This window comes from Caretta caretta, chromosome 3 (genome assembly GCF_965140235.1).
Source record: "Caretta caretta isolate rCarCar2 chromosome 3, rCarCar1.hap1, whole genome shotgun sequence".
Lineage (NCBI taxonomy): Eukaryota > Metazoa > Chordata > Testudines > Cheloniidae > Caretta > Caretta caretta.
Window position 1 is genome coordinate 16379806 of NC_134208.1, and position 27308 is coordinate 16407113.

Here is a 27308-nt window from a genome sequence, read left to right on the forward strand (position 1 = left end):
CAAATTTACTTTTTGTAATGAAAGCTGACATTACCACATAATCTACCTGCTGCAAGAAGCTGGAACTATAAAAAAAACACTAAATAGCCTAAAAAGAATGAAGAGTCCTTGTGGCACCTTAGAGACTAGCAAATTTATTTGGGCATAAGCTTTCGTGGGATATAACCTGCTTCATGCCCAAATAAATGTGTTAGTCTCTAAGGTGCCACAAGAAGTCCTCGTTGTTTTTACTGATACAGACTAACATGGCTACCCCTCTAAAATCTGTCACTAAAGAGCCTGAGATTCATGATAAAATCATGAGTGTTGGCAAGATTGCACCATGATCTGAATGGGGCCACTTGGAGCTTTGCATGCTAGGACATGTAATTCGCAGGAAACACTTTCCTATTAAAAATAACAGCTACAGTAGTCCCCAAAGTATTGTGCTTGGTCCATGAGTCACATTTTAGCCAGCCCCACTGATGTGTAAAGATCACTCTCTCTCCTGATTAAATTTCATACCATATGCTACTAAGCGCAACTTACCTCCAGGCTGAAGCTGACAATAGGGTCCTTGAGAAGGCAACTCTGTGATACAGTCACAGATCTCCTCTTGTGTTGGGACGGTACCAGGACAGATTGACTTGGCACTGCACACTGCAGCTGGCCATCCGTACCCACTTTCACAAGAACAATGGGTCTCATTATTACTGATGAGACTGCATACTAGTATAAAATAGAAAGTCTGTGGTAATGATGCATTATTCATAATATTTTTCATAATATTTTTCCCTTAAGTATATTTACCCTACTGGATGTGTATGCAAAAGTTTATACAATATGCTGTGCATCTTAGATGTTCACTAGCAAGATAGAAGCCTGAGTATCTAATGCCCTGAGAATCCTGTTATATGAATCATGAGCAGCTAAATAAGAGGTGGTGATACTCTCATTAGGGGCTAAGTTTGATTCATTACTCTAAGGGCTTGTCTATACTACCCGCTGGATAGGCGGGCAGCGATCGATCCAGCAGGGGTTGATTTATCGCGTCTAGTCTAGACATGATAAATTGACCGCCGAGCGCTCTCCTGTCGACTCCGGTACTCCACCGGAGCGAGAGGCGCAGGCGGAGTCGACGGGAGAGCATCAGCTCTCGACTCACTGCAGTGAAGACACCACGGTGAGTAGATCTAAGAACATTGACTTCAGCTACGTTATTCACGTGGCTGAATTTGCATAACTTAGATCGCTCCTCCCCTCTAGTGTAGACCAGGCCTAAGAGTTTTTTTTTAAATATAGAGCATGGACTGAAAATTACCCTGTTCCAATCTCTTGGGTTTCTTGTGTTTAGTCTTGGATCAGAGTGTTGAAATAGCCCTGCTGATCTATGATAGCAAGGATATTGCAGTCAGAGATTTCATAAACTACTGGGCTAAAAGCAAACACCGCATAGCATCAAAACTGGTTTCAATTACGTGTTGCAGTGTTTGTTTCGAGTGAGACTGAACCATAAAATGACCCCATTCTGATTGCTATCTTGAACTTTAGAATGCAATGTCATTTCAAAGGGCACTATCAGAAAAATGCTGTTGACACATATACTTCATATCATCTAAAATCTTTAAGTCCTAGTTTTCAAACAGCATAAACCCATTTTCTTACTGTTTATGAGACACTGGCTGCTAAATCAAAGTTAACTTTCAATGACATAGCATGAAGTATTGACAAAATGTTTTGAATAAACTAGCTCACAGACAAGAAACACTTGGCAAGATGAACACACGTGTTTAGAACCAGTACGCACATCCTTCCACTGCTCCTGGATCAGCGATTTAAATAAAAAAAAAAACAGGTCCTGAACTTTTGTAAATACATGTGGTGTTTATATATTGTTTCATATTTTAACTATTCAGAATACTATATAGCTGCAATTTTGTATAACAACAAGTGGAAAAATAAAGGTTCTTCAATTCTTTGCCCTTTAATAATGTCCTTTGGAATTATATCAGAAAGAAAATTAGCCCATGAAGTGTGTGTCCACATGCTAGGGACAAAGCATAGCCTCTTAGAGTGATTTACATTCCAAATGTCATTAGAAGAAAGTAAACACTTTGAAAATCAGCGCTGCAGCTTCCTGAAACATAAAAGTAAATCAGACTGCTATTATTATTGTGGTAATAAAGCCATAGCAGAACATTTTAGCAGAGGGTTTCTCAGGCTCCCTCCCTTCCTTCGGCACAGAGAAGCATTCAGGCCTCTCCTAATATCAGTGTTTTGTAAGAAGGAGAGGTGTGGAATGCAAAGACCAGAAAGTGCTGTTATCTATGAATTTTTCTGTCTTGCTGGGTCCTTCCCACTCAGTAGGTAACAGAGACAGCTCTGGATTTGTAAGCTAGGCTCTGTCCCCCTCTAGTGGCACCTAGCCCTGCTAGAGATTGATGAGTCTACTACAGCCTTAGCTAGCTAAGAGCCATATGGCTTTTAGTTCATGCAGTAGAGGCTCATATGCTAAGCTTCAACGGTCTCAGGTTTAATCCTGCCCGCTGACAAGTGGAGTCTGTCGGCGTTACGTGTTCACTGATCGCTATGTGAAAATGTGAAGGCAATAGAATTATTGACAAGCCACTGCATCGTGCAGGACATCAAAAGACCTACTCACCTGTAGTAATATTGAGGCTTGAAATGTTCATTGCTGCATCTGAGGTGTTTATTATGACTGGAAAACTAAGATTCTTGAAATAATCTTTGAGGGATTCCAAGAGAGATGAATCTGTAGAAATGATCTCAATGTCAACCTTGTAGTCCACAGGAGAAAAGCCAAGTGCAGCTACTGAAAAGAAAAAGGATGGATGTGTTAGGGTTTATGATAATAACTGAAGACTTCCAGACTAGCACCTGTGCTGTCTATTCAACAAGAGCTAATGAGAGGCTTCACTGAGCCAAGAGCCAAGGTGGCAGCTGGGCTTCAGGCGAGGAGCTACATGAAGAGCTCTCAGTCCCCCCACACTGCCTCTCTTCAGTTGGTGGACGCGCTCCTGATGTGGACACGCCCACCGACATGAGGAGGGGAATGTGGATATAAATTAATTAGTGTGGTGGCTGAAAGTTAACTGAACATAGGTCGACTTAGGGCTGTAGCGTAGACATGCCCTTAGTGTGCAGTGGAGATATACACCAAGTGACCAAGGATAGAAAAGGGAGGTGGCATAAGCCATTCCTCAGGGGAGGAGCTACATAGTAAAATGTGTTCAGACACTTTCATCTTTGATTGGCCACAGGTTTGCACCACAGTGATTCACATGCTTGATCATTGCCACTCGCTATGTCTAGGAATGACCCAAGAGACCTGTTCCCCTGCTACCTAAAGGAAACCTGCTGTAACGCCAGTGTTAACATACCCCGTCGCTTCTGCCTGTGCAGGTCTGTTGGGATGTTCTCTTCTATTCCATTTTTGCTGCCAGGCTGAAAAAAGAAGGCAGTTGTATGAGCTTTATTTTATTTTATTTATTATACCTGAGCTGGTGAAAACTGAGAGGACAATTGAACTCTGCCAGTTTGTACCAGCTAAGAGTTTGGTCCATCATCTTTTGTACATGCTGACACAGGTCAAAAGCAGCCAGTGATTTCATGCTAATGCACTTACATCTCCTTATTTTCTTCTTGTTATTACTGATTACTTGTACACTCCCCATAAGTGTGTCCCAGGGTGAAATTCACTCCTCTGCAGAGGCCCAGCACAAGGCTTCTAAGATGCTTGAGTCCAAAGACTTTATACATACATACTTTATAGAATGGATACATGGAAATTATCCCTGTCTCAAAGAGTTCACAATCTAATTTTAAACGTGACATGACCAATGACAGTACCACACAATCGGGGGGATGGGGCAAGGAGTGACAAGGGTTACAGTAATAAGATCATGCTGTTACTCACTATGTGATTATATTGAAGGGTCCATTCATTTTACTCTCATGATAATTTAACCCATTTTTTGTAGGTAAATCTTAGATCATTTTTGGTCATCATGATTTCTGATAGCAAAGTAATACTATGTATTAAAAGGTCAATGTGAGTAGGCTTGCTCCTGCTCTCATTAAAATTGATGGCAAAACTCATTGGCCTCACTACAAGGAGGGCTGGGCTCATAATTATATGTGCACTATCAATGGAAATGTTTATTAAAGGGATATTGCAACTATGAGCAACCATGCAAGAGTTGTTGTTTTGTAACCTGAGAGCCTCCAGACTGTCAGACAATGAGAGACAACCAACACACAGAATCCCATCTCATTTTTATTACAGATCAGCTCAAACCAGCTCCTGTCCATCACCTGGAAGCTTTGTGAAAGCAGAACAGTAGGGAAGGCTGTACCCGCACTCTAGGGACAAAATTGGGTGAAAGATGTCAACTTAGGGTTACAGAACTTCAAAATAAGCCTCCCCACTTATTTTTCTAAGGTTCTTCTACGGTTCTGGTATCTGAGCACCTCCCAATCTTTAATGGATTTCTCCTTACAACAGCCCATGAGGTACCAGCATTTTACCAGTGGGGAGTTGAGGCACAGAGACACTAAGTGACTTAAACAAGGTCACACTGGAAGCCTCCGGTAGAGGAGGCAATTGAATACAGGGTTGCCAAAGTCCCAGGCTAGTGTCCTAACCACTGCACTATCCTACCTCTTGCCACTTTAACATTTGGCCATGAGAGTTTGAAACGCAAACAGTCATTTGTCTAAGCTGCTAGGGGAGCATGTGGATCAAGCAAGAAGACGCTGCCTATGAGATCCTCCCACCGAGTCTCCCTTGGGCTATGGATTCAGAAGATGTGTTAGGACTGATCCTGCTGTAGGACCTTTGAGGCCTGGTCTACACTACAGAGTTAGGGCAATGTAAGGTAGCCTACGTTGACCTAATGTCAGTGTCTACACTACAAGGTCCCTCCTGCTGTCGTAACTTGCCTGCTATGTCAACTGAGGGCTGATCTACACTACACAGTTAGGTCAACATAAGGCAGTTTATGTCGACCTAATTATTTCAGTGTCTACATTACAGCCTTGCTCCTGTCCATGTAAGTGCCCTCCTACACTGACATAATAACTCCACCTCCATGAGGCGTAAGCCTTATGTTGGTGTAGTTAGGGCGATGCAATGTCTGTTAGACACTGTGTCCCTTACATTGGCTGTTGGCTGTCTTGTCAATTTCACGGTGGGAGCCCCACTGGTTTCTCTACCACCCCCCCCAACCTCCCGCCAGCTGGGCAGCCTTGTCAATTTCATGGCTCACCAAGCTGTGAAATTGCTGATGCTGCCCTGCTCCCCAGGGAGAAGGCTGGGTGGGAGGAGCCAGAGCAGCTGGACCATGCTTTCTGGGGGTGAGAAGCCCCGGGTGGCTTTCCCCACTCCCAGCAAGTGGAAGGGGGGCAGCCCACTGGGAGCCTGTGAGCCTGCGGGGCTGCAGGGCTCCTGGCAGGGAGCTGCCAACAGAGCTGAGAGACCCACCTCTCAGCTCCACACACTGCCCCTCTTAGGTCAGCGGAAGCGCCCCTGGTGAGGATGCGCACCACTGACCCAAGGAGGGCAGTGTGGACATGCACCACGGCAGTAATTATTGCTGTGGCTTTAAGTCAACCTAATATAGGTCAACTTACATTTCTAGTGTAGACGTACCCTTAATAACTCCACCTTTGTGAGAGGCATAGCGGCACAGGAGCTAGCAAACAGAGCTGTAAACAGGGGAGTTTCAGTGGGAATTTGTAAGGGGAGTTTGTCTTGTGGTGCTTGTTTGGGGTTTGAGTTTGCTGTGGGTGGTGGTGTTTTGGTGTGGTTTGTGTTTCCCAGATTAACAGGATTTAGGTGGGAAGGCTATGACAGATACAGAGGCAGAAGTAGGAGTGACTCATGTAGTGGAAGACACAATGAAGATGACTGGATGTGGAAGCTGCGATATGTACATGATCCTGGAGGGGGTACCTGGTAAGAGTTTTGTCTGCATGAAATGCCGTCTGATAGAGCTGATGGAGGAAAAGATCCGAGGTTTGGAAATGCAGGTGCAAAGTCTGGTTGAGTTTAGAAAGGGGTTTGAGCAGATTATGGAGCAAAGACATGAGGTTTCGGAAGGGAAAAGCTCAGACTTGCAGATGGAAGCAGGACTGAGGAATTCTGAGGGGAGACTGGGTGAGGAAAGTGGTCAGTGGAAGCATGTGACTAAAAGAACCATGCAGAGGAAAAGACGGGCTAGTGAAGGAGAAAAAGAGCTTAAGAACAGGTTTGCAGAGTTGGAAAATGAAGAAGGGGCTCAGCAGGTAGTCACTGAAGGTGGAAAGGCAAGAAAGATGAGAAGAGCGGCTAGTCCTATAGGAAAAGGGGAAGAGTCAATGGAGACTACACCAAATATGAACCCCAGAAGGATACAGGATGGGTTGAAGAGGATTACAAGGGAGAATAGGAATGGAAAGAACTTGCAGCCAGAGGGAACAGGGGATAGACTGGAGAATAGCACCGTCACCAGGAAAAGGCAGGTCTATATGATCGGGGACTCTTTGTTGAGAAGAATAGACAGGCCTGTAACCAGAGCTAATCCAGAGAATAGAAGGGTGTGCTGTCTTCCAGGTGCTAAGATACGGGATGTAGACCTGAGGTTGAAAAGGATCCTAAAGGGAGCAGGAAAGAATCCCCTAATTATCCTTCATGTCGGAACAAATGATATGGCTAGATTCTCGCTGGAAAGTATTAAGGGAGACTATGCTAGGCTGGGGAAGACGCTTAAGGAAATTGAGGCTCAGGTGATCTTTAGTGGGATTCTGCCTGTTCCTAGAGAAGGGCAACAAAGGTGTGACAAGATTATGACTATCAACAGATGGCTTAGGCAGTGGTGCTATAAAGAGGGCTTTGGGATGTATGGCCACTGGGAGGCATTCATGGACAGAGGACAGTTCTCTCGGGATGGACTTCATCTGAGTAGGGAAGGAAGTAGACTTCTGGGATGGAGGCTGGCACAACTGATTAAGAGAGCTTTAAACTAGGAATTTGCGGGAGATGATTGGGAGATGTCCAGGTAACCTCCACGCTGGATTTTAGCATTGTGAGGGAAGAAAACGAAGTAAGAAAGGATACAGCCGTGGGTAGGAGAATGTATACAAGGAGGAAGGGCAGTGTGGATTTCAGTCTAATAGGTTATACTGGCTGTAGAATGACCATGCCTAATAGGGTACAGAATGTGAGGGAGGCCAAACAGCAAAAATTAAGATGTTTGTACACCAATGCAAGGAGCCTAGGCCCTGGTCTACACTAGGACTTTAGGTTGAATTTAGCAGTGTTAAATCGATGTAAACCTGCACCCGTCCACACGATGAAGCCCTTTATTTCGACTTAAAGGGCTCTTAAAATCGATTTCCTTACTCCACCCCTGACAAGTAGATTAGCGCTTAAATCGGCCTTGCCGGCTCGAATTTGGGGTACCGTGGACACAATTTGACGGTATTGGCCTCCGGGAGCTTTCCCAGAGTGCTCCATTGTGACCGCTCTGGACAGCACTCTCAACTCAGATGCACTGGCCAGGTAGACAGGAAAAGAACCACGAACTTTTGAATCTCATTTCCTGTTTGGCCAGCATGGCAAGCTGCAGGTGACCATGCAGAGCTCATCAGCAGAGGTGACCATGATGGAGTCCCAGAATCGCAAAAGAGCTCCAGCATGGACCGAACGGGAGGTACGGGATCTGATCGCTGTTTGGGGAGAGGAATCCGTGCTATCAGAACTCCGTTCCAGTTTTCAAAATGCCAAAACCTTTGTCAAAATCTCCCAGGGCATGAAGGACAGAGGCCATAACAGGGACCCGAAGCAGTGCTGCGTGAAACTTAAGGAGCTGAGGAAAGCCTACCAGAAAACCAGAGAGGCGAACGGCCACTCCGGGTCAGAGCCCCAAACGTGCCGCTTCTATGATGAGCTGCATGCCATTTTAGGGGGTTCAGCCACCACTACCCCAGCGTGTTGTTTGACTCCTTCAATGGAGATGGAGGCAACACGGAAGCAGGTTTTGGGGACGAAGAAGATGATGATGATGATGATGAGGTTGTAGATAGCTCACAGCAAGCAAGCGGAGAAACCAGTTTTCCTGACAGCCAGGAACTGTTTCTCACCCTGGACCTGGAGCCAGTACCCCCTGAACCCACCCAAGGCTGCTTCCTGGACCCGGCAGGCGGAGAAGGGACCTCCGGTGAGTGTATCTTTTAAAATACTATACATGGTTTAAAAGCAAGCATGTGAAAGGATTACTTTGCCTTGGCATTCGCGATTCTCCTGGATGTACTCCCAAAGCCTTTGTAAAAGGTTTCTGGGGAGGGCAGCCTTATTGCGTCCTTCATGGTAGGACACTTTACCACTCCAGACCAGTAACACGTACTCGGGAATCATTGTACAACAAAGCATTGCAGTGTATGTTTGCTGGCGTACAAACAACATCCGTTCTTTATCTCTCTGTGTTATCCTCAGGAGAGTGAGATATCATTCATGGTCACCTGGTTGAAATAGGGTGACACTCAGAGGAGCCCGTTCCTGCTGGGCTGTTTGCCTGTGGCTGAACAGAAATGTTCCAAGCTGTTAGCCATGGGGGGGGGGGGGGTTTGAGGGGGTAGCCACGTGGTGGGGGGAGGCAAAATGCGACCTTTTAACGAAAGCACATGTGCTATGTATGTAATGTTAACAGCAAGGTTTACCCTGAAAGAGTGTAGCCACTGTTTTATAAAATGTGTCTTTTTAAATACCGCTGTCCCTTTTTTTCTCTCCACCAGCTGCATGTGTTTCAATGATCACAAGATCTTCTCCTTCGCAGAGGCTAGTGAAGATTAGAAAGAAAAAAAAATACACTCGAGATGAAATGTTCTCCGAGCTCATGCTGTCCTCCCGCACTGACAGAGCACAGACGAATGCATGGAGGCAAATAATGTCAGAGTGCAGGAAAGCACAAAATGACCGGGAGGAGAGGTGGCGGGCTGAAGAGAGTAAGTGGCAGGCTGAAGAGAGTAAGTGGCGGGCTGAAGAAGCTCAAATGTGGCGGCAGCGTAATGAGAGGAGGCAGGATTCAATGCTGAGGCTGCTGGAGGACCAAACCAGTATGCTCCAGTGTATGGTTGAGCTGCAGCAAAGGCAGCTGGAGCACAGACTGCCACTACAGCCCCTGTGTAACCAACCGCCCTCCTCCCCAAGTTCCATAGCCTCCACACCCAGACGCCCAAGAACGCGGTGGGGGGGCCACCGGCCAACCAGCCACTCCGCCACAGAGGATTGCCCCAAAAAAAGAAGGCTGGCATTCAATAAATTTTCAAGTTGTAAACTTTTAAAGTGCTGTGTGGCATTTTCCTTCCCTCCTCCACCACCCCTCCTGGGCTACCTTGGTAGTCATCCCCCTATTTGTGTGATGAATGAATAAAGAATGCATGAATGTGAAGCAACAATGACTTTATTGCCTCTGCAAGCGGTGATCGAAGGGAGGAGGGGAGGGTGGTTAGCTTACAGGGAAGTAGAGTGAACCAAGGAGTGGGGGGTTTCATCAAAGAGAAACAAACAGAACTTTCACACCGTAGCCTGGCCAGTCATGAAACTGGTTTTCAAAGCTTCTCTGATGCGTACCGCGCCCTCCTGTGCTCTTCTAACTGCCCTGGTGTCTGGCTGCACATAACCAGCAGCCAGGCGATTTGCCTCAACCTCCCACCCCGCCATAAACGTCTCCCCCTTACTCTCACAGATATTGTGGAGCACACAGCAAGCAGTAATAACAGTGGGAATATTGGTTTCGCTGAGGTCTAAGCGAGTCAGTAAACTGCGCCAGCGCGCCTTTAAACGTCCAAATGCACATTCTACCACCATTCTGCACTTGCTCAGCCTGTAGTTGAACAGCTCCTGACTACTGTCCAGGCTGCCTGTGTACGGCTTCATGAGCCATGGCATTAAGGGGTAGGCTGGGTCCCCAAGGATACATATAGGCATTTCAACATCCCCAACAGTTATTTTCTGGTCTGGGAATAAAGTCCCTTCCTGCAGCTTTTGAAACAGACCAGAGTTCCTGAAGATGCGAGCGTCATGTACCTTTCCCAGCCATCCCACGTTGATGTTGGTGAAACGTCCCTTGTGATCCACCAGAGCTTGCAGCACTATTGAAAAGTACCCCTTGCGGTTTATGTACTCGGCAGCTTGGTGCTCCGGTGCCAAGATAGGGATATGGGTTCCGTCTATGGCCCCACCACAGTTAGGGAATCCCATTGCAGCAAAGCCATCCACTATGACCTGCACATTTCCCAGGGTCACTACCCTTGATATCAGCAGATCTTTGATTGCGTGGGCTACTTGCATCACAGCAGCCCCAACAGTAGATTTGCCCACTCCAAATTGATTCCCAACTGACCGGTAGCTGTCTGGCGTTGCAAGCTTCCACAGGGCTATCACCACTCGCTTCTCAACTGTGAGGGCTGCTCTCATCTTGGTATTCATGCGCTTCAGGGCAGGGGAAAGCAAGTCACAAAGTTCCATGAAAGTGCCCTTACGCATGCGAAAGTTTTGCAGCCACTGGGAATTGTCCCAGACCTGCAACACTATGCGGTCCCACCAGTCTGTTCTTGTTTCCGGAGCCCAGAATCGGTGTTCCACAGCATGAACCTGCCCCATTAGCACCATGATGCATGCATTGGCAGGGCCCATGCTTTCAGAGAAATCTGTGTCCATGTCCTGATCACTCACGTGACCGCGCTGACGTAGCCTCCTCGCCTGGTATCGCTTTGCCAGGTTCTGGTGCTGCATATACTGCTGGATAATGCGTGTTGTGTTTAATGTGCTCCTAATTGCCAAAGTGAGCTGAGCTCCATGCTTGCCTTGGTATGGCGTCCGCACAGAAAAAAGGTGCGGAACGATTGTCTGCCGTTGCTCTGATGGAGGGAGGGGCGACTGACGACATGGCTTACAGGGTTGGCTTCAGGGAGCTAAAATCAACAAAGGGGGTGGCTTTACATCAAGGAGTATTTCAGACAGGACTTCACCGAGGGTTCCAATAAGAAATGGTGCACCTAAGTTATTGTTCTTATTGGAACAAGGAGGTTAGTCTGGCCTCTGATTGATACATGGCTAGATTTACCTCGCTGCACCTTCTCTGTGAGTGACTACAGTGTGACCTAGAGGAATGAGTCCCCTAGCCAGGGGAGGGGGGGAAGCAAATGAGTATAAAACAAATCTGGTCTATTTCTTGTTTTGATCCACTCCATCTATCTTTTACATCTTTGGCTGGCAACAGACGGTGCAGAAGGACTGCATGCCATCCACATCTCATGGCTGCTCGGCAGAAGATGGTACAGTACGACTGCTAGCCATCCTCATCTCTTGCCTGCCTGGCAGAAGATGGTACAATACGACTGCTAGCCATCCTCATCTCTTGCTTGCCCAGCAGAAGATGGTACAGTACGACTGCTAGCAATCCGTATCGCCTGCCTGCTCACCATAAGACAGTTCAATAGGACTGACTGCAGGACTAAAGAGAATGACCTGGTCAAGTCACTCCAAATTTAGTCCCTGCGCCCATGTCTGCCCAGGCGCTCCCAGCCGACGTGGCCAGGAGCACCTCGGACAGACGATGACAGCTACCAGTCGTATTGCACCGTCTGAAGGCAATGGGTTGCTGCTACTGTGTAGCAATGCCATACCGCGTCTGCCAGCACCCAGGAGACATATGGTGACGGTTACCTGAGCGGGCTCCATGCTTGCCGTGGTATGGCATCTGCACAGGTAACTCAGGAAAAAAGGCGCGAAACGATTGTCTGCCCTTGCTTTCACGGAGGGAGGGAGGGAGGGAACGGGGGCCTGACGATATGTACCCAGAACCACCCACGACAATGTTTTAGCCCCATCAGGCATTGGGATCTCAACCCAGAATTCCAATGGGCAGCGGAGACTGCGGGAACTGTGGGATAGCTACCCACAGTGCAATGCTCCGGAAGTCGACTCTAGCCTCGGTACTGTGGAAGCACTCCGCCGAGTTAATGCACTTAATGCACTTAGAGCATTTTCTGTGGGGACACACACACTTGAATATATAAAACCAATTTCTAAAAAAACGACTTCTATAAATTTGACCTTATTCCGTAGTGTAGACATACCCTAGGTAACAAAATGGAGGAACTAGAGCTACTGGTGCAGGAAGTGAAACCAGATATTATAGGGATAACAGAAACATGGTGGAATAGTATTCATGACTGGACTACAGGTATTGAAGGGTATGTGCTATTTAGGAAAGACCGAAATAAAGGTAAAGGTGGTGGAGTAGCATTGTATATCAATGATGAGGTAGAATGTAAAGAAATAAGAAGCGATGGAATGGATAAGACAGAGTCTGTCTGGGTAAAAATTACATTGGGGAAGAAAACTATTAGAGCCTCCCCTGGGATAGTGCTTGGGGTGTGCTATAGACCGCCGGGATCTAATTTGGATATGGATAGAGCTCTCTTTAATGTTTTTAATGAAGTAAATATTAAAGGAAACTGCATGATCATGGGAGACTTTAACTTCCCAGATGGAGGACAAGTGATAGTAATAAAAATAGGGCTCAGATTTTCCTAGATGCCATAGCTGATGGATTCCTTCATCAAATAGTTGCTGAACCGACTAGAGGGGATGCCATTTTAGATTTGGTTTTGGTGAGTAGTGAAGACCTCATAGAAGAAATGATTGTAGGGGACAATCTTCGTTCGAGTGATCATGAGCTAATTCAGTTCAAACTGAACTGAAGGATTAAGAAAAATAAATCTGCAACTAGGGTTTTTGATTTCAAAAGGGCTGACTTTCAAAAATTAAGGAAATTAGTTAGGGAGGTGGATTGGACTGAAGAATTTATGGATCTAAAGGCAGAGGAGGCCTGGGATTACTTTAAATCAAAGCTGCAGAAGCTATCGGAAGCCTGCATCCCAAGAAAGGGGAAAAAATTCATAGTCAGGAGTTGTAGACCAAGCTGGATGAGCAAGCATCTCAGAAAGGTGATTAAGAGAAAGCATACAGGGAGTGGAAGATGGGAGGGATCAGCAAGGAAAGCTACCTTATTGAGGTCAGAACATGGAGGGATAAAGTGAGACAGGCTAAAAGTCAAGTAGAGTTGGACTTGCAGAGGGAATTAAAACCAATAGTAAAAGGTTCTATAGCCATATAAATAAGAAGAAAACAAAGAAAGAAGAAGTGGGACCGCTAAACACTGAGGATGGAGTGGCGATCAAGGATAATCTAGGCATGGCCCAATATCTAAACAAATACTTTGCCTCAGTCTTTAATAAGGCTAAAGAGGATCTTAGGGATAATGGTAGCATGACAAATGGGAATGAGGATATGGAGATAGATATTACCATATTTGAGGTAGAAGCGAAACTCGAACAGCTTAATGGGACTAAATCGGGGGGCCCAGATAATCTTCATCCAAGAATATTAAAGGAATTGGCACATGAAATTGCAAGCCCATTAGCAAGAATTTTTAATGAATCTGTAAACTCAGGGGTTGTACCATATGATTGGAGAATTGCTAACATAGTTCCTATTTTTAAAAAGCTAATGCGGTCTTGGGATGCATCAGGCGAGGTATTTCCAGTAGAGATAAGGAGGTGTTAGTACTGTTATACAAGGCACTGGTGAGACCTCACCTGGAATACTGTGTGCAGTTCTGGTCTCCTGTGTTTAAGAAGGATGAATTCAAACTGGAACAGGTACAGAGAAGGGCTACTAGGATGATCCAAGGAATGGAAAACTTGTCTTGTGAAAGGAGACTCAAGGAGCTTGGCTTGTTTAGCCTAACTAAAAGAAGGTTGAGGGGAGATATGATTGCTCCCTATAAATATATCAGAGAGATAAATACTAGGGAGGGAGAGGAATTATTTAAGATCAATACCGATGTGGACACAAGAACAAATGGATATAAACTGGTCATTGGGAAGTTTAGACTTGAAATTAGACAAAGGTTTTTAACCATCAGTGGAGTGAAGTTTTGGAATAGCCTTCCAAGGGAAGCAGTGGGGGCAAAAGACCTATCTGGCTTTAAGATTAACGTCAGTAAGTTTATGGAGGACATGGTATGATGGGATAACATGATTTTGGCAATTAACTGATCTTTAAATATTCATGGTAAATAGGCCCAATGGCCTGTGACGGAATGTTAGATGGGGTGGGATCTGAGTTACTACAGAAAATTCTTTCCTGGGCGTCTGGCTGGTGAATCTTGCCCATATGCTCAGGGTTTAGCTGATCACCATATTTGGGGTCGGGAAGGAATTTTCCTCCAGGGCAGATTGGAAGAGGCCCTGGAGGTTTTTCGCCTTCCTCTGTAGCATGCGCCGTGGGTCACTTGCTGGAGGATTCTCTGCTCCTTGAGGTCTTTAAACCACGATTTGAGGACTTCAGTAGTTCAGACATAGGTGAGAGGTTTTTCGCAGGAGTGGGTGGGTGAGATTCTGTGGCCTGCATTGTGCAGGAGGTCAGACTAGATGATTATAATGGTCCCTTCTGACCTTAGTATCCATGAATCTATGTTGACATAGCTAGGTTGATGCAGTGGCAGAGTAGACACTGTGTTGCTTGTGTCGACTTAAGTGGTCTCCAGGAGGCAACCCACAATGACCCACTGTGACTGCTCTGGTTGCTATTTTCAACTCCTCTGCCCAGCAGCTAGGTACACAGGAACAAGCTCCTCCCCCCTTACAGGACTGCTAATTTTTTAATTTTCATTTCCTGTTTGGTCAGTGTGGAGAGCTCACCTAGCAACTGCCCAACTGAGCATGCCAGGCCCATGCTCCAAATGCACTCCAGCCTAGAGTACACAGGAGTTGGTGGATCGCCCGGGTCTGTGGGGAGAAGAGCCTGAGCAGACTCAGCTCAGATCTAGCTGTAGGAATGTGGACATTCACAAGCAGATCTCTTGGGCTGTAGGGGGAGAAGGGCTACTAGGGCTACTCGCAGCAGTGCCGAGTGAAAGCCAAGGAGCTGCGTCAGGCCAGAGGAGACCAGCACTGAGCACCCAGAGGCCGCAATTCAGCAGCATGCAGCATCTCCAGTGCGAGCCCTCTCCCGCCACCCGCTCATGCTGCTGGGGGACAGAGACTCATCAGGCTCTGGCAAGGGAGTGGGGCCAAATGGATGGAGCCGGGGCTGGGAGTCTGGACTCCTGTGTTCTCTCCCTAGCTCTGGGAGGGGAGTGGGATGTAGGGGTTGGGAGGGGGGGGTATATCATTCAGAGATCATAGAAAGAGGTGCATTTGCAATGCTACATTACTTCATTCACAGCATGGTTCAGACCAGGGTGCCAAAAACACAGTGACAGGCACAACACAGGAAAGCAGCATACATCGCTGAGGTGTCATTATTAAAACAGTCTTTCAAAGCCTTCCTGAGCCGTATAGCTCCCTGCTGAGTTCCTCTTATAGCCCTGGTATCTGGCTGCTCAAAATCAGCAGACAGCTGTTCCACTTCCACCCTTCAGGCGGCAGAAACTTCTCTCCCTTTGTTTCACAGATATTATGAAGCATGCAGCAGGCAACTATAACCATGAGAATATCTTTTTTCACTGAGGTCTAACCTAGTGAGTAGACTGCTCCAGCGCTCCTTCAAACGGCCAAAGGCACATCAACCATCATTCTGCACCTGCTGAGCTGATTGTTGAAGTGCTTCTTGCTGCTGTGTAGGTGTCTGGTGTCCAGCTTCATGAGCTGCGGGAGTAAGGGATAGGCTGGTTCTCTCAGGATCACTATGGGCATTTCAACATTTCCAGTGGTGATTTTTGTGGTCCGGAAAGAAAATCTCTGCTTGCAGATTTCTGAACAGGACTGTGTTTTTAAAGATATGCGCATCACGCACCTTCCCGGCTCATTCCATGTTGATGTTGGTAAAAACATCCCCAGTGAGCCACCAGTGCTTGCAACACCATAGAAAAGTATTCCTTTCTGTTTATGTATTCTGTGGCAAGGTGGTCTGGTGCCAAGATAGGGCTATGCATGTCCTCTATTGCCCCACTGCAGTTAAGTAACCCCATTGCAGCAAAACCATCCAGTGTCTCCTGCACATTGCCCAGAGTCAGAGTCCTTCTTAGCCACACTGTTTAGTAGCCACACTAAAAATAAAACTGTTTGAATGACAGACTTCTGTTGATTGGGCCATCCTCTGGAGTGGAGTGGCTGGGTGTCTGGAGCCTCCCCCTCCATGTTCTTGAACGTTTGGGTGAGGAGGCTATGGAACATGGGGAGGAGGGTAGGTGGTTATGCAGTGGGGGTCTGTGCTCTTGTTGGCTTTCCTGCAGCTCCAACGGACGCTTCATCATATCCGTTTGCTCCCCCAACAGATGCTTCATCATGTCCGTTTGCTCCCCCATTAAGCTCAACATTGCGTCCTGCCTCCGCTCTTTGTGCTCACTTAATTCTTTCCTGGCCTCTGCAACTGAATGCCTCCATGTATTAAGCTGTGTCCTATCAGTGCGGGAGGACTGCATGAGCTTAGAAAACATGTCATCGCGAGTGCGTTTTTTTCACCTTCTAATCTGCAATAACCTCAGGGACGAAGATGATAGGGGGAGTGTAGAAACATTTTATGCTCTACGATTCTGGGGGGACTTCATGGTCACCTGTGCTGCTGAGTTCGCCACGCTGATCAAACAGGAAATGAAATTCAAAAGTTCCTGGGCCTTTTCTTTTGTAGCTGGCTGGTGCATCAGAGTTCTAAGTGCTGTCCAGTGAAGTCACAATGGAGCACTCTGGGATAGCTCCTGGAGGCCAATACTGTCGATTTGCGACCGCACTACCCCAAATTCAACCCAGCAAGGACAATTTTAGAGCTACTCCCCTTGTTGGGGAGGAGTACAGAAGTCCATTTTAAGAGCCCTTTAGGTCGACGGAACAGGGTTGGTTGTGTGGATGCAGTCATTTTTAAATTGACCTAACACAGCTAAATTCAACCTAACCCCGTAGTGTAGACCAGGCCCTAACTACTGTGGTGGCTGTATGTCGACTTAAGTCGACGTAATTTTGTAGTGTAGACATACCCTGGAACAGGAATGCCAGCCAAGGTCTGAGGAGCCCAGTGGGGGACAGGGAGAGGGAACTGGAGCTGAGGATATGGGCACTTAGCTGAATTTTTTTAAAAACCTTGGGGTCTAGTTTCCCCCACCGAATAGCAGGAGTGCAGGGTTTTATCAGCTCTATCTGGATCCCCTTCAGGGGAAGGACGGGTAGCATCCCAGTCAATTGAAAACTCAGCTACCTATTTCTCAGGCCATCACTAGCATGCTTTAGGCAGGGGCATGATGGCACAAGGGACACAGAGTAGCCGAGTTCGTGCAGGGGGCTGCCAAGTAGAGTACAGCATGTGTTATTTTTATATCAACCCTAGAATGCACTGGCACCGTTCCTAGTGATGGGCCAAAAAACACAAGTGGCGACACAGAGGCAGGAAGTTTGCATCTTCGCCAGTTTGTGGAACTTAATTCAAACCTTTATTTACAGTGCTGGTGAATAGCTTGGCACCCCTTAAGACACCTCATCACACAAAGGAGCCACACGGTGTGTGATTAGAGCTGCTTCCTCCTCAGATTACATCAGTCCTGATTGTAAAGATTCCCAATGCATATTTTGCTGCACAAATAGGGATGCAAGCCTTTCTCCTGGCCAAATTTCAGCTTGAACAGTTACATGATGCTTACAAGTATCAGAGAGGTAGCCATGTTAGTCTGCATCTGTAAAAGTGACAGAGTCTTGTGGCACCTTATAGACTAACAGATGTATTAGAGCATAAGCTTTCGTGGGTGAATACCCACTTCGTCGGATGCATGTAGTGGAAATTTCCAGAGGCAGGTATAAATATGCAAGCAAGAATCAGGCTAGGGATAATGAGGTTAGTTCAATCAGGGAGGATGAGGCCCTCTTCTAGCAGTTGAGGTGTGAACACCAAGGGAGGAGAAACTGCTTTTGAGCTTTTGATGCTTACCTAAGTCCACTTCCTCCCTCAGTTTGAAGCTGTAGAAAGAAGTCTTAAGTTCCTCTCCTAAATGATTGTGGTTTTGCTGTTCACTGTTAAACAACTGCCACGTTGCGCCAAGAAGTGGCTGCAATTCAAGACCTGGTGAAGTTGGCTTGTTTGCAAAGCATTTTGGGACCCTTCTGGATTGCAGATGCTATATAAATATTAGGTGTGGTGTATTGAAAAGTGGGTAAAAATTGCAAGCTGTCACATTAAATCCTAAAGGGTTGCCTGGTCCTACTTGCCCCTAAGGAAAGTGTGTGATCTATGTCCTCTGCAGAAAGCCAGCCTAGAGCAAGGTGCGGTGAGTTGGGCCTCTCTGCTTTAGGGAGCAGGTGGCTTTGTCTCTCGCTGTTTTGAGGTTCTTGTCTTAGGGTTCTGGATTCTAAAAAGTAAAGCAGTGTTACATCACAACCTTCCTGAAAGAGCACTTTATGGTTTTTATCTATCTTTTTTGTGTGTATGCTGTGAACATAACCTAGGATATCAGATATTTTTGTTCAATATATGCTCTCCACCCAAAGCTCTGTGGTTAAGGAACGGCTTGCAAAAACAAAACAAAAAGAGACACTTTCTCCCTCTTAGTCATCAGCTGTAGGAAGTGATGTGCTGATGGAACCAGAGAGCTGATGCTTTTAGCTCCTGATCTTGGACAACCTATTAACTCAGTAAAGCCGCTAGAACAGAAGGGGGGGGAAATCACTCCTCATCACACTAAGGTAATCAGGTTTAGTGTGGGGAAATATGTAGGGTTCAGGGGGAGAAAAACAATGCCCCTACCCAGTCCACCAACAGCTGTCTATGATAACCCCTCTATGCAGAGATTCCCAAACACTAGTTCCAGCCATTGGCTCCTCCTCCATCTTGTTCCCTAGGTTCCTCTCTGCTCCATTGTATTCAGTAACTGGTGCATAGTCCATCTCAGTGGTGCAAAGGGGGTGGAGAGGTCGGTCTCGCTCTCTCTCTTTCTCTCTCTCCTTAAAACTGCTCCAGTGAAAAACAAACCCTCTCTCTAGGCACTCTTTCTCCAAAACACAGTGGGAAAGGCAGGTTCCCATTGCACATAGGTGATCTGGAAGTTACAGGCCGACACAAGGGGCTTCTGTGCCCTGTGTGTGGTGCTGAATCAGATGAGGATCTGCACAAGAATGTGTGCTGCGGGGTGTGTGTTTGTGTGTGTGGGGGGGTCTATTGGCCGAGAACCCTACAGTGGGGTCACAACTGGCCACAACTACTTCTCCCTGTGGGCTATCTTCATCTTATTATTTATTTCTAGTGCAGCTGTATGTTGAGGCCCCACTGGAGATCAGGACCCCATTGTTCCAGGCCCTGTAGATACACAGACAAAGCAAAAGGCAGCATCTGCCTTAAAGAGCTTATAGTCTAAAGAAAGGAAATATTATGTGGTCTAATCATTAGCATACTGGACTGGCAGACATGGGTTATAGTCCTTCTCCCTACCCTGACCAGTTGTGGGACCTGGGGCAAGTCATTTCACTTCACTGTTTCTCCTCCCACCCTTTGTCTTGTCTATTTAGACTGTAAGCCCTTCGGGGAAGGGGCTGCCTGCTACCATGTGTATGTCCAACACCTAGCACACTGGGGGCCTGTAGGTGCTGCCATAATAAATATTATCCCTATTCGCCAGGGGGGAAATGAGACACAGTAAAAAGACATTTTGTACAGGAAGACAATGGAAGAGGTGAAACTTGAACCCAGATCTGAGTCCCAGCTCTGTTTTAAACAGGAGACACCATTATCACAGCAGCTGATGCTTTTGTCCAGAGATTACCCCAGCGCCTAATTTCAGGGTACCAGGAACCGGATTTTTGTTCACAGAACTATTGACATAATTCCCACCCAAGCATAGCTCACGGAGCGAGCATTTAAACCAAGCTATCTAAGCCGCTGATAGCCTAACATGGTAAGAAGGTAGGAAATATGACATCTTGCTCAGTTTACACTGAATGTGTTGAGTTAGGGCTTCACTTACTGGTCGCAGTGGGTTATTTCTGCAGTCAGTGGAGCAGGCCATTTAGCTGTCTATGCATTTATAAAGGATGGCTACATTGCAAAATCCAGCAGCTCCTCAAGTTGTTCTCATTTGACCCAGTGGACAGGGCACTATAGGAGACCTATGTTCAGATCCTGGGTCTCCTGGCTGACCTTGGGCAAGTCTTTATGGGGATAATGACACTGATCTCCTTTGAGGCTGATGGAAGGAAAAGTGCTATATAAGAGTTAGGCATTATTATAAACCAACTGAAAACCACCATAAAAGTTACTTACTAAGTGATGGATGAATGGATCAAAATTAAGTTCAAAATTAACTTCCATCGAAGCGTGGGTAGATGTGGTGACAATTAGAAGTAGGAAGCAGAAGACTTTAATGCCCAGGGACAGCATTTCACCCAATACTTTATTGCAGAATCTGAATGAAAAATATAGCAAAAGGTTAGGAATTTTTCTATCTCCTACCACATGACTTTGTCCTTCAACTCCCTTTCCCAGGGTATCCTAGCCCTAAAAGGCTCCCCAGCTTTTTTTGTGCTTGTAGTACTTCTCCCTAAAATGTGCCCAGCTCTGAGAGCTCTGCTTCCTGCCAAGGGAGAGAAAGGGAATCCTTTCATTGTTGTTATGCATACTGGGGAGCACCTAGAGGTGCTGTTCAGGGATTGGCAGGTGCTGTACACAATGGATAAAGGAAAAAATGGTCCCTGCCCCAAAGAGGTTACAGTCCCAGGACAAGACGGAGCGTCTGGTTTTTACCAGCAAAGTGCTATGAGTGCCATTCTCATGATCAGCATAGCAGTTACTAGCTTGTTGAGACAGTGTGGTCTCCTGGCTAGAGAAGTTGAGTGGGACTCAGGACTGCTGGGTTCTATTTCTGACTCTGCTGTGCACCCTTGTCTGAGTCACCTCACCTCTTGCTTTGCTTCTGTTTCATCTGCCACTCTTTGGATATGTCTATACTACCCACCGGATTGGTGGGCAGCGATCGGTCCAGTGGGGGTCGATTTATCATGTCTAGTCTAGACGCGATAAATCGACCCCCAAGTGCTCTCCCATCAACTCCTGTACTCCACCACCACGAGAGGTGCAGCCAGAGTCGACCAGAGAGCGGCAGCAGTCAACTCACCGCAGTGAAGACACTGCGGTGAATAGGTGTAAGTACGTCGACTTCAACTATGTTATTCACGTAGCTGAAGTTGCATAACTTAGATCGATTTCCCCCCACCCCGAGTTTAGACTGGCCAAGTCTTGTTTATTTAGACTGTAAGTTCTTCAGGACAGAGACTGTTTCTTACTGTGTGTGTGTGTGTGTGTTTGTACAGCACCTCGCACAATGGAGCCTCTAGGCATTACTGTAATAACAACAATAATGTTCAGGAACAGTGAGGAGTTTCAAAAAGGTCTCAGCTTCAAGCTAGAGTTTATATTCACCCCTACGTACAGGATGAACATAAAGCCGATGCACCACTTTCAACGCGGTATGTGTCCGGATCTTCTTCCTGGACAAGGAGGAAATGAGCCAGCTTTCCTAGAGAACCCATTTGTAAAATAGAGAAGGATGGCATTGTGAGGGGCAGGAACAAAACTCACTCCCAGTACAAAGGGACAGGATGTGAATGAAGATACAAAAATTAAAACCCAGCAATTTTTCAGATTTCTAACACCAAGTATGTTGGGTTCATTTAATCAAAAAATTGGAAAAACGTCGAGAAATTTTTTTTTGTACAAACGTTTGTTTCCTTCTAAAGGCTCTTTTCATGGGGGTGGGGGCAAAGCTTTTCTATGAAAAAAATGAGCAACTTATTTTCTTGCTTACACCAGTTTACATCTATACTAACTCCACTGACTTCAATGGCCTTACTCCTGCTCTACACTGGAGTAAGCAAGAGGAGAATCAGTGTAATTGAAATGAGTTTGGAGCTATTGGGCCAAATTCTGCTCTTTTGTTGTTGTTGTTTACTATTTGCATTACTGTTGTACCTATGAAGCCCAGTCAGGGACCAGGGACCCATTGTGCAAAGTCATGTACAAACACAGAAAAAAAGACAGTCCCTGCTCCAAGGGACCTATTATCTAAGTATAAGAAAAGAGACAACAAATACACCTCTACCCCGATATAACGTGACCCGATATAACACGAATCCAGATATAATGCGGTAAAGCAGTGCTCCGGTGGATCAAAGCAAGTTTGATATAACATGGTTTCACCTATAACGCGGTAAGATTTTTTTGGCTCCCGAGGACCACGTTATATCAGGGTAGAGGTGTAGATAGAGCCTGATGGGGGAGCCCAAGGAAACAATGACAGGCAGTGATCTCTGCACACCAGCAGCCTAGCAGTTGTTAGCATCAAGGCAAAAGAGATTTCTGAGGAGAGAATTGAGGGTGGATAATGAGGTCGCTTTGCAAACGTTTACGGGGCACCTCTCCCAAGTGCGAGGATCAGTGTGGGATAAAGTACGAAGGCACTTGTTTGATAATTTAATAAGTGGGCAATGGACATTGGCATCATGGGCCAATTGGCAGCAGGAGCTGACATTTCCATAGTAAATGAGAGATGGTAGGTAGGTTAAGGATAAGCTGTGAAGGGGGGGCCCTGAAAGTGAAGTCAAGTAGCTTATGTCTGACCCAATAGAAAAGGCCACCCAGCAGAAGGATGCAAGAGAGGGGAGACATGGTCAATGTGTCAGGCTACATAAATGATCCTTGTAGCAGCCTTCTGAGTGGATGTGAGAGGGGCAAGATTGCATTTGGCAAGGCCAGAGGGAAGGATGTGGCACTAATTGCAGTGTCAGATGATGAGAGCCTGGAGGACAGTTTGAGCTGTGTGGATGTATAGAAAAGGCTGTATCTTGGTGGTGTTCTGCAGAAAGAAGATTTAGACGTAGCCTGGTATAATGACAGAGATCTGAGCTGAAGATGTGGCCCAGGTGATGGGCCTGAGTGACAGGCAGGATGGTGGTGCTTTCCATAGGGCTTGAGAAAGGAGGATGAGGGAGGGTTTGGGGAGAAAGATTACAAGCTCTGTTTTAGCCATGTTGAGCTTGAACTGACATCCCGGAGGAGAAGTCAGCGAGACAGGCTGAGGTTTTAGTTTAGATAGAAGGAGGCAGGCCTGCAGTACAGAGGTAGATCTGTGAGTTGTCAGCACAGAGAGGGCAGTTCAATTTGTGTTGTGGATGACATTGCTCAGAGATAATCTGTAGATGGAGAAGAGAAGGGACCAAGGGCAGAGCCCTGAGGAATCCCTACAGAAAGCTGGAGGTGGGGATAAGGAGGAACCTCTGAAGCATTTGATGAAGGAGTGATTAGAGAGGTAAGAGGAGAACCAGGAGAGGATTGAGCCACAAAAGCAAAAGGAGAACAAGATTTCAAGAATAAGACCATGGCTGGCTGTGTTGAAGTGACTGACAGGTCAAGGAGGATGAGGGTGGAGAACGAGTTCTGAGATTTAGCTAGGAAGAGATCATTACAGCCTTTGGTGAGAGTGGTTTCAGTGGAGTGCTAGGGTTAACAGCTGCATTAGAGAGGGTCTAAGATGGAACTGGAGGAGAACTCCAGACAGTGATTGTACGTAGTGCAGTCCATGAGCTTAGAGATAGAAGGGAGATGGGGAAGTGGTTGGCAAAGCAAATGGGGGCCAAGGGAGGTTAAGATGGGAGGACTACAGCATGTTTGTATGGGGAGGGGAAAAGCCAGGGGAAAACGAGAGGTTCGGAAAAGAGTATGGGAGCGGATGCGAGTGGGCATGGGGGAGACCAGGAGACAGGATGGGGTCACAGGGGCACATGGACAGATTACAGTAGGAGAGCAGCCAAGAAACTTCTGTGTCTGTGATAGGGAAGAAGGAGGAGAGAGTTGTAGGAGGCGAAGGAGGAAGGCGGGCAAGTGAGGGGAGGGGGAGATTGTGTCCTGTTTTGCCCATTTTCTCTTGGAACAAATTGGCGAGATCCTGTGTGGAGAGAAAGTGGAGGCAGGAGGAGCAGGGGGTTTGAGGAGTGAGTCAAAGGTGGTAAAAAGGCAGCTGGGATTGCAGGCATGAGATCTGATTAAGGTGGAGAAGTGGACTTGTTTAGCTAGGAAGACAGCAGAACTGAAGGAGGAGAGAATGAATTTGTAGAGTAGGAAGTCAGGCTGGTCATGGGATTTCTGCTTGAGATGCTCCTCGGTGTGAGGGCAGGAGCAGAGGAAATGGATGCTGGAGGAGAGCCAGTCACATTGATGTAAATCCAGAGTAACTCCACTGGAACAGCTCATAATGGGGTTACTTTGGTAAAACAGAGGTGGGGCCAGTGATGCTCAACTATATGGACCCACTTGCCATTCTGTCCTATGGATGGCGAGGAGCTGCTCTCCCGAGTGAGACAGTACAGTGAGGTGTACGTTTTAATTATACAGTATATCTAAACAGGTTTCTAAATTTATCTTTTAATTAAACAAATTGTTTCAGTGCAGGATGGTACAAAGAGCTTTCATATGCTTTCTTGCTTGCATATGAAAGTGTAGTAAGAAAGATTATTTTCCTGCTCAACAAGTGCATTGTTTTGATATTCTCTATTATGTTTCCTTCCAATACATTACATTTTACAGCATGCCATTAATAACCATAGATCGAAAATTCCCGGGATTACACCAAATCTGAAATTAAGCAAAAATTAAGGCAATGGTATACAAGCAAGTTAATAGTGCTATTGGTTATCACAGCAAAAGTTGCCTGTCACATCATATCTTTTGTGCTGGGATAGCATGAAATGAAACTTAGCACAAAAGTATTATTTCTGCAAAACATGAAGCTTCTCTCTCAAGCAGCCTGTTGGGTCTGTGGTAATGCCTCTGTAGGTTTGTGTTTCAAGGTAGCTTTTAAGTGATCTTAGCACTGATGGTGTTTTATATGTGCATTGTAAAAAAAACAGTGGATAAAGGTAATAAAACTTTTCTGAGCCACTGTGTCAGCATGACACATATAATGAAAGAGACTAGTGCCCTTGGAGACTGAGAGCATGATGGGAGAACATAGTAAACTTCAGTAATTTCTTTCAGAGGAACAGCCGTGTTAGTCTGTATTCGCAAAAAGAAAAGGAGGACTTGTGGCACCTTAGAGACTAACCAATTTATTTGAGCATGAGCTTTCGTGAGCTACAGCTCACTTCATCAGATGTATATCTGATGAAGTGAGCTGTAGCTCACGAAAGCTCATGCTCAAATAAATTGGTTAGTCTCTAAGGTGCCACAAGTCCTCCTTTTCTTTTTAGTAATTTCTTTCTTTCTTCTTTCCCCTACCCCAGACATTCCCTGACCCCCGGAGTTGTTTAGATCTAACTCTGCTTAGTCTTGCCCCAAGGCAATTAAAACAAGGTCTAAACAATCTCTAACTCCTTTAATTTTGGGTTCCCTAGTCCTTCCTACTTCCTCTCACAAACTTTATTTCTGTGTTTCTCGTATTGTGAAGGCAAGCAACTAAAGTCCTAACAGAGTTGGGCAGAAAGTGATTTCTTGAACAAAATTTCTGCAAAACCAAAAAGTTGCATCTGTCAGAATTTCCAGCAAAACATGGCAGCTGTTCACTGCAAAACCGGGAACTAGAAACATGAGCTCCTTTTTGATTTTCAGCAACCAACACTGATAATCCAACAACAAATCCAACATTTTCAAGAAAAGCCAGACAGTTTCCACCCATTAGAACAAACCCCCAATTTTAGGTTGAAAAAAATTTTGGTGGGAAATATTCAACCAGCCCTCACCCCAAGGTTGATGCAGATGCCTTGGCTGGAAAGGTGTCTGTACTCTTTCATCCACACCATCTGTAAGCTGCAACAGCTCATAAAGCAAGAAAGACCCAACGTTGCTGCTAGCTCTGTCTCCTGCACTACAGCATAGAGGTTTGCTGTCAAGTCACTGGCTGAAAACAAATTTGGCTTGAGGATACAAAATAACCGTAGAAATCATACACCAGGGAACCAACCTGAGCTGGGAGAGGATAGTCTGACTTTCCATGAGCTGAGAGCCGCTCTTCTTCATTCCCAACTTCGGAGAGTTTGTCAGAAGCGTCGCTGAGTCTTTAAAGTGCCTCTTACAAACCCAGCCTAATGTTTCTTTTAAAGGCTGTAAATGAAACCCAGGTGTGTAATCTGCTTTACCTGTCCGGTTTTCCCTGTGGAAAGCTCCCTGAATTCAACTCACGCTTCCACTAGCTGTCTGCCTGCTCCCAATGCAGGATGTTCAATGAACTGGCCGAGTTGTCATTACTGCATGGAGCATGGCTGGGGTTTGTGGCTGGGACTCCTTTCGAAGCAACCTGAGTGGCATTATTATAGTAGACAACACACCAGGCATTTTAAGGCGTTGTTTCCTGGTACCTCTTACCAAGTAACTATTATTTTTTTCCCTACACGTGACCCAAGTCTCCAGCCCCTTTTCTGCACATTGCTCCAGCAAGTGGCCTAACTTGTTCTGACAGCATTACTCATACTGTTTGTTTGGATTAAACAGTGTCATGAAAGTGGTTACTAACCTGACAAACATGAGGGCTGGCCAGCTGCCCTTGGGTGCTCTTCTTTATGAAATTGCAATGGAATGATATTTACCACCTTTGATTTAATCACCAAGGGGAAAGAATATGAATGTTACTCTGATATGCCAGCAGGCTGGTTGCTTTTCAGAGATTCACAGAGTTTGAGCAGCCCCATATGTAACAGGAATATTTACAGGTACCTGATACATAACAGCATAATTGCAGGCTGCGATGCACTACTGTCAGCAAAGCCTATGTTTAACAATGGCCTAACCCCAGCCTTCCCAGGGGCTCATGCTTTTAGGGAACAGGTTGCCAGGTGCTTACAAAGCTCTGCCTAATGTATACACAAAATGCAACTTTGTAACTGGACTCCAAGTTCATTTCATAAGCACCTGTGAAAAAAACTGCACCATTAAATCCAAAGTCAAAGCATCGGGTACGTACTCAACAGGAGATGCCAGGGCTGGTGGCCAGTCACGCCTCCTAATCAGACTGCTAAGTGGTTTTTTCCTCGCCTCATTCATAATTTACAGTCACACCGCCGGAGGCTGTTATCATGCCAGATTTTACAACTTCAGACAGATCTGGCTGGGTCACTATTTGGATGGGGGAAGCCAACAGAAATTTCATGCGCTGCAGGAAGGGTTGTTAATGAGTCAGTAGGTGATAACCTGGTCTCTGAGTCAGCTGGTATTATTTGTAAGCATTTCTGTAACAGTCACAGGGCCAAAGATTATAAGTGGTCGTGCTGGGTGCTGCACAAACAGAGATAAAGTGACAGTC

General features: G+C 46.1%; 1 protein-coding gene across 2 annotated transcripts in view; it reads right to left on the minus strand.

The window, feature by feature from the left end:
• ADGRF5 (adhesion G protein-coupled receptor F5) overlaps positions 1 to 26085 on the minus strand; it is a 57676-nt gene extending 31591 nt beyond the window's left edge. The window contains exons 1-5 of one of the 2 annotated variants that reach the window (XM_075126377.1): positions 25974 to 26085; positions 20288 to 20429; positions 3381 to 3444; positions 2642 to 2809; positions 529 to 708 (exon numbers count right to left, since the gene is read on the minus strand). In XM_075126377.1, coding sequence (XP_074982478.1) covers positions 529 to 708; positions 2642 to 2809; positions 3381 to 3444; positions 20288 to 20429; positions 25974 to 26029 — 610 coding nt within the window. In that variant the 5' untranslated portion in view covers positions 26030 to 26085. Of the gene's footprint in view, positions 1 to 528; positions 709 to 2641; positions 2813 to 3380; positions 3445 to 20287; positions 20430 to 25973 lie in introns of both variants that reach the window. The other variant, XM_075126376.1, reaches the window with a different exon arrangement.
• Between the last annotated feature and the right edge of the window lie 1223 nt (positions 26086 to 27308).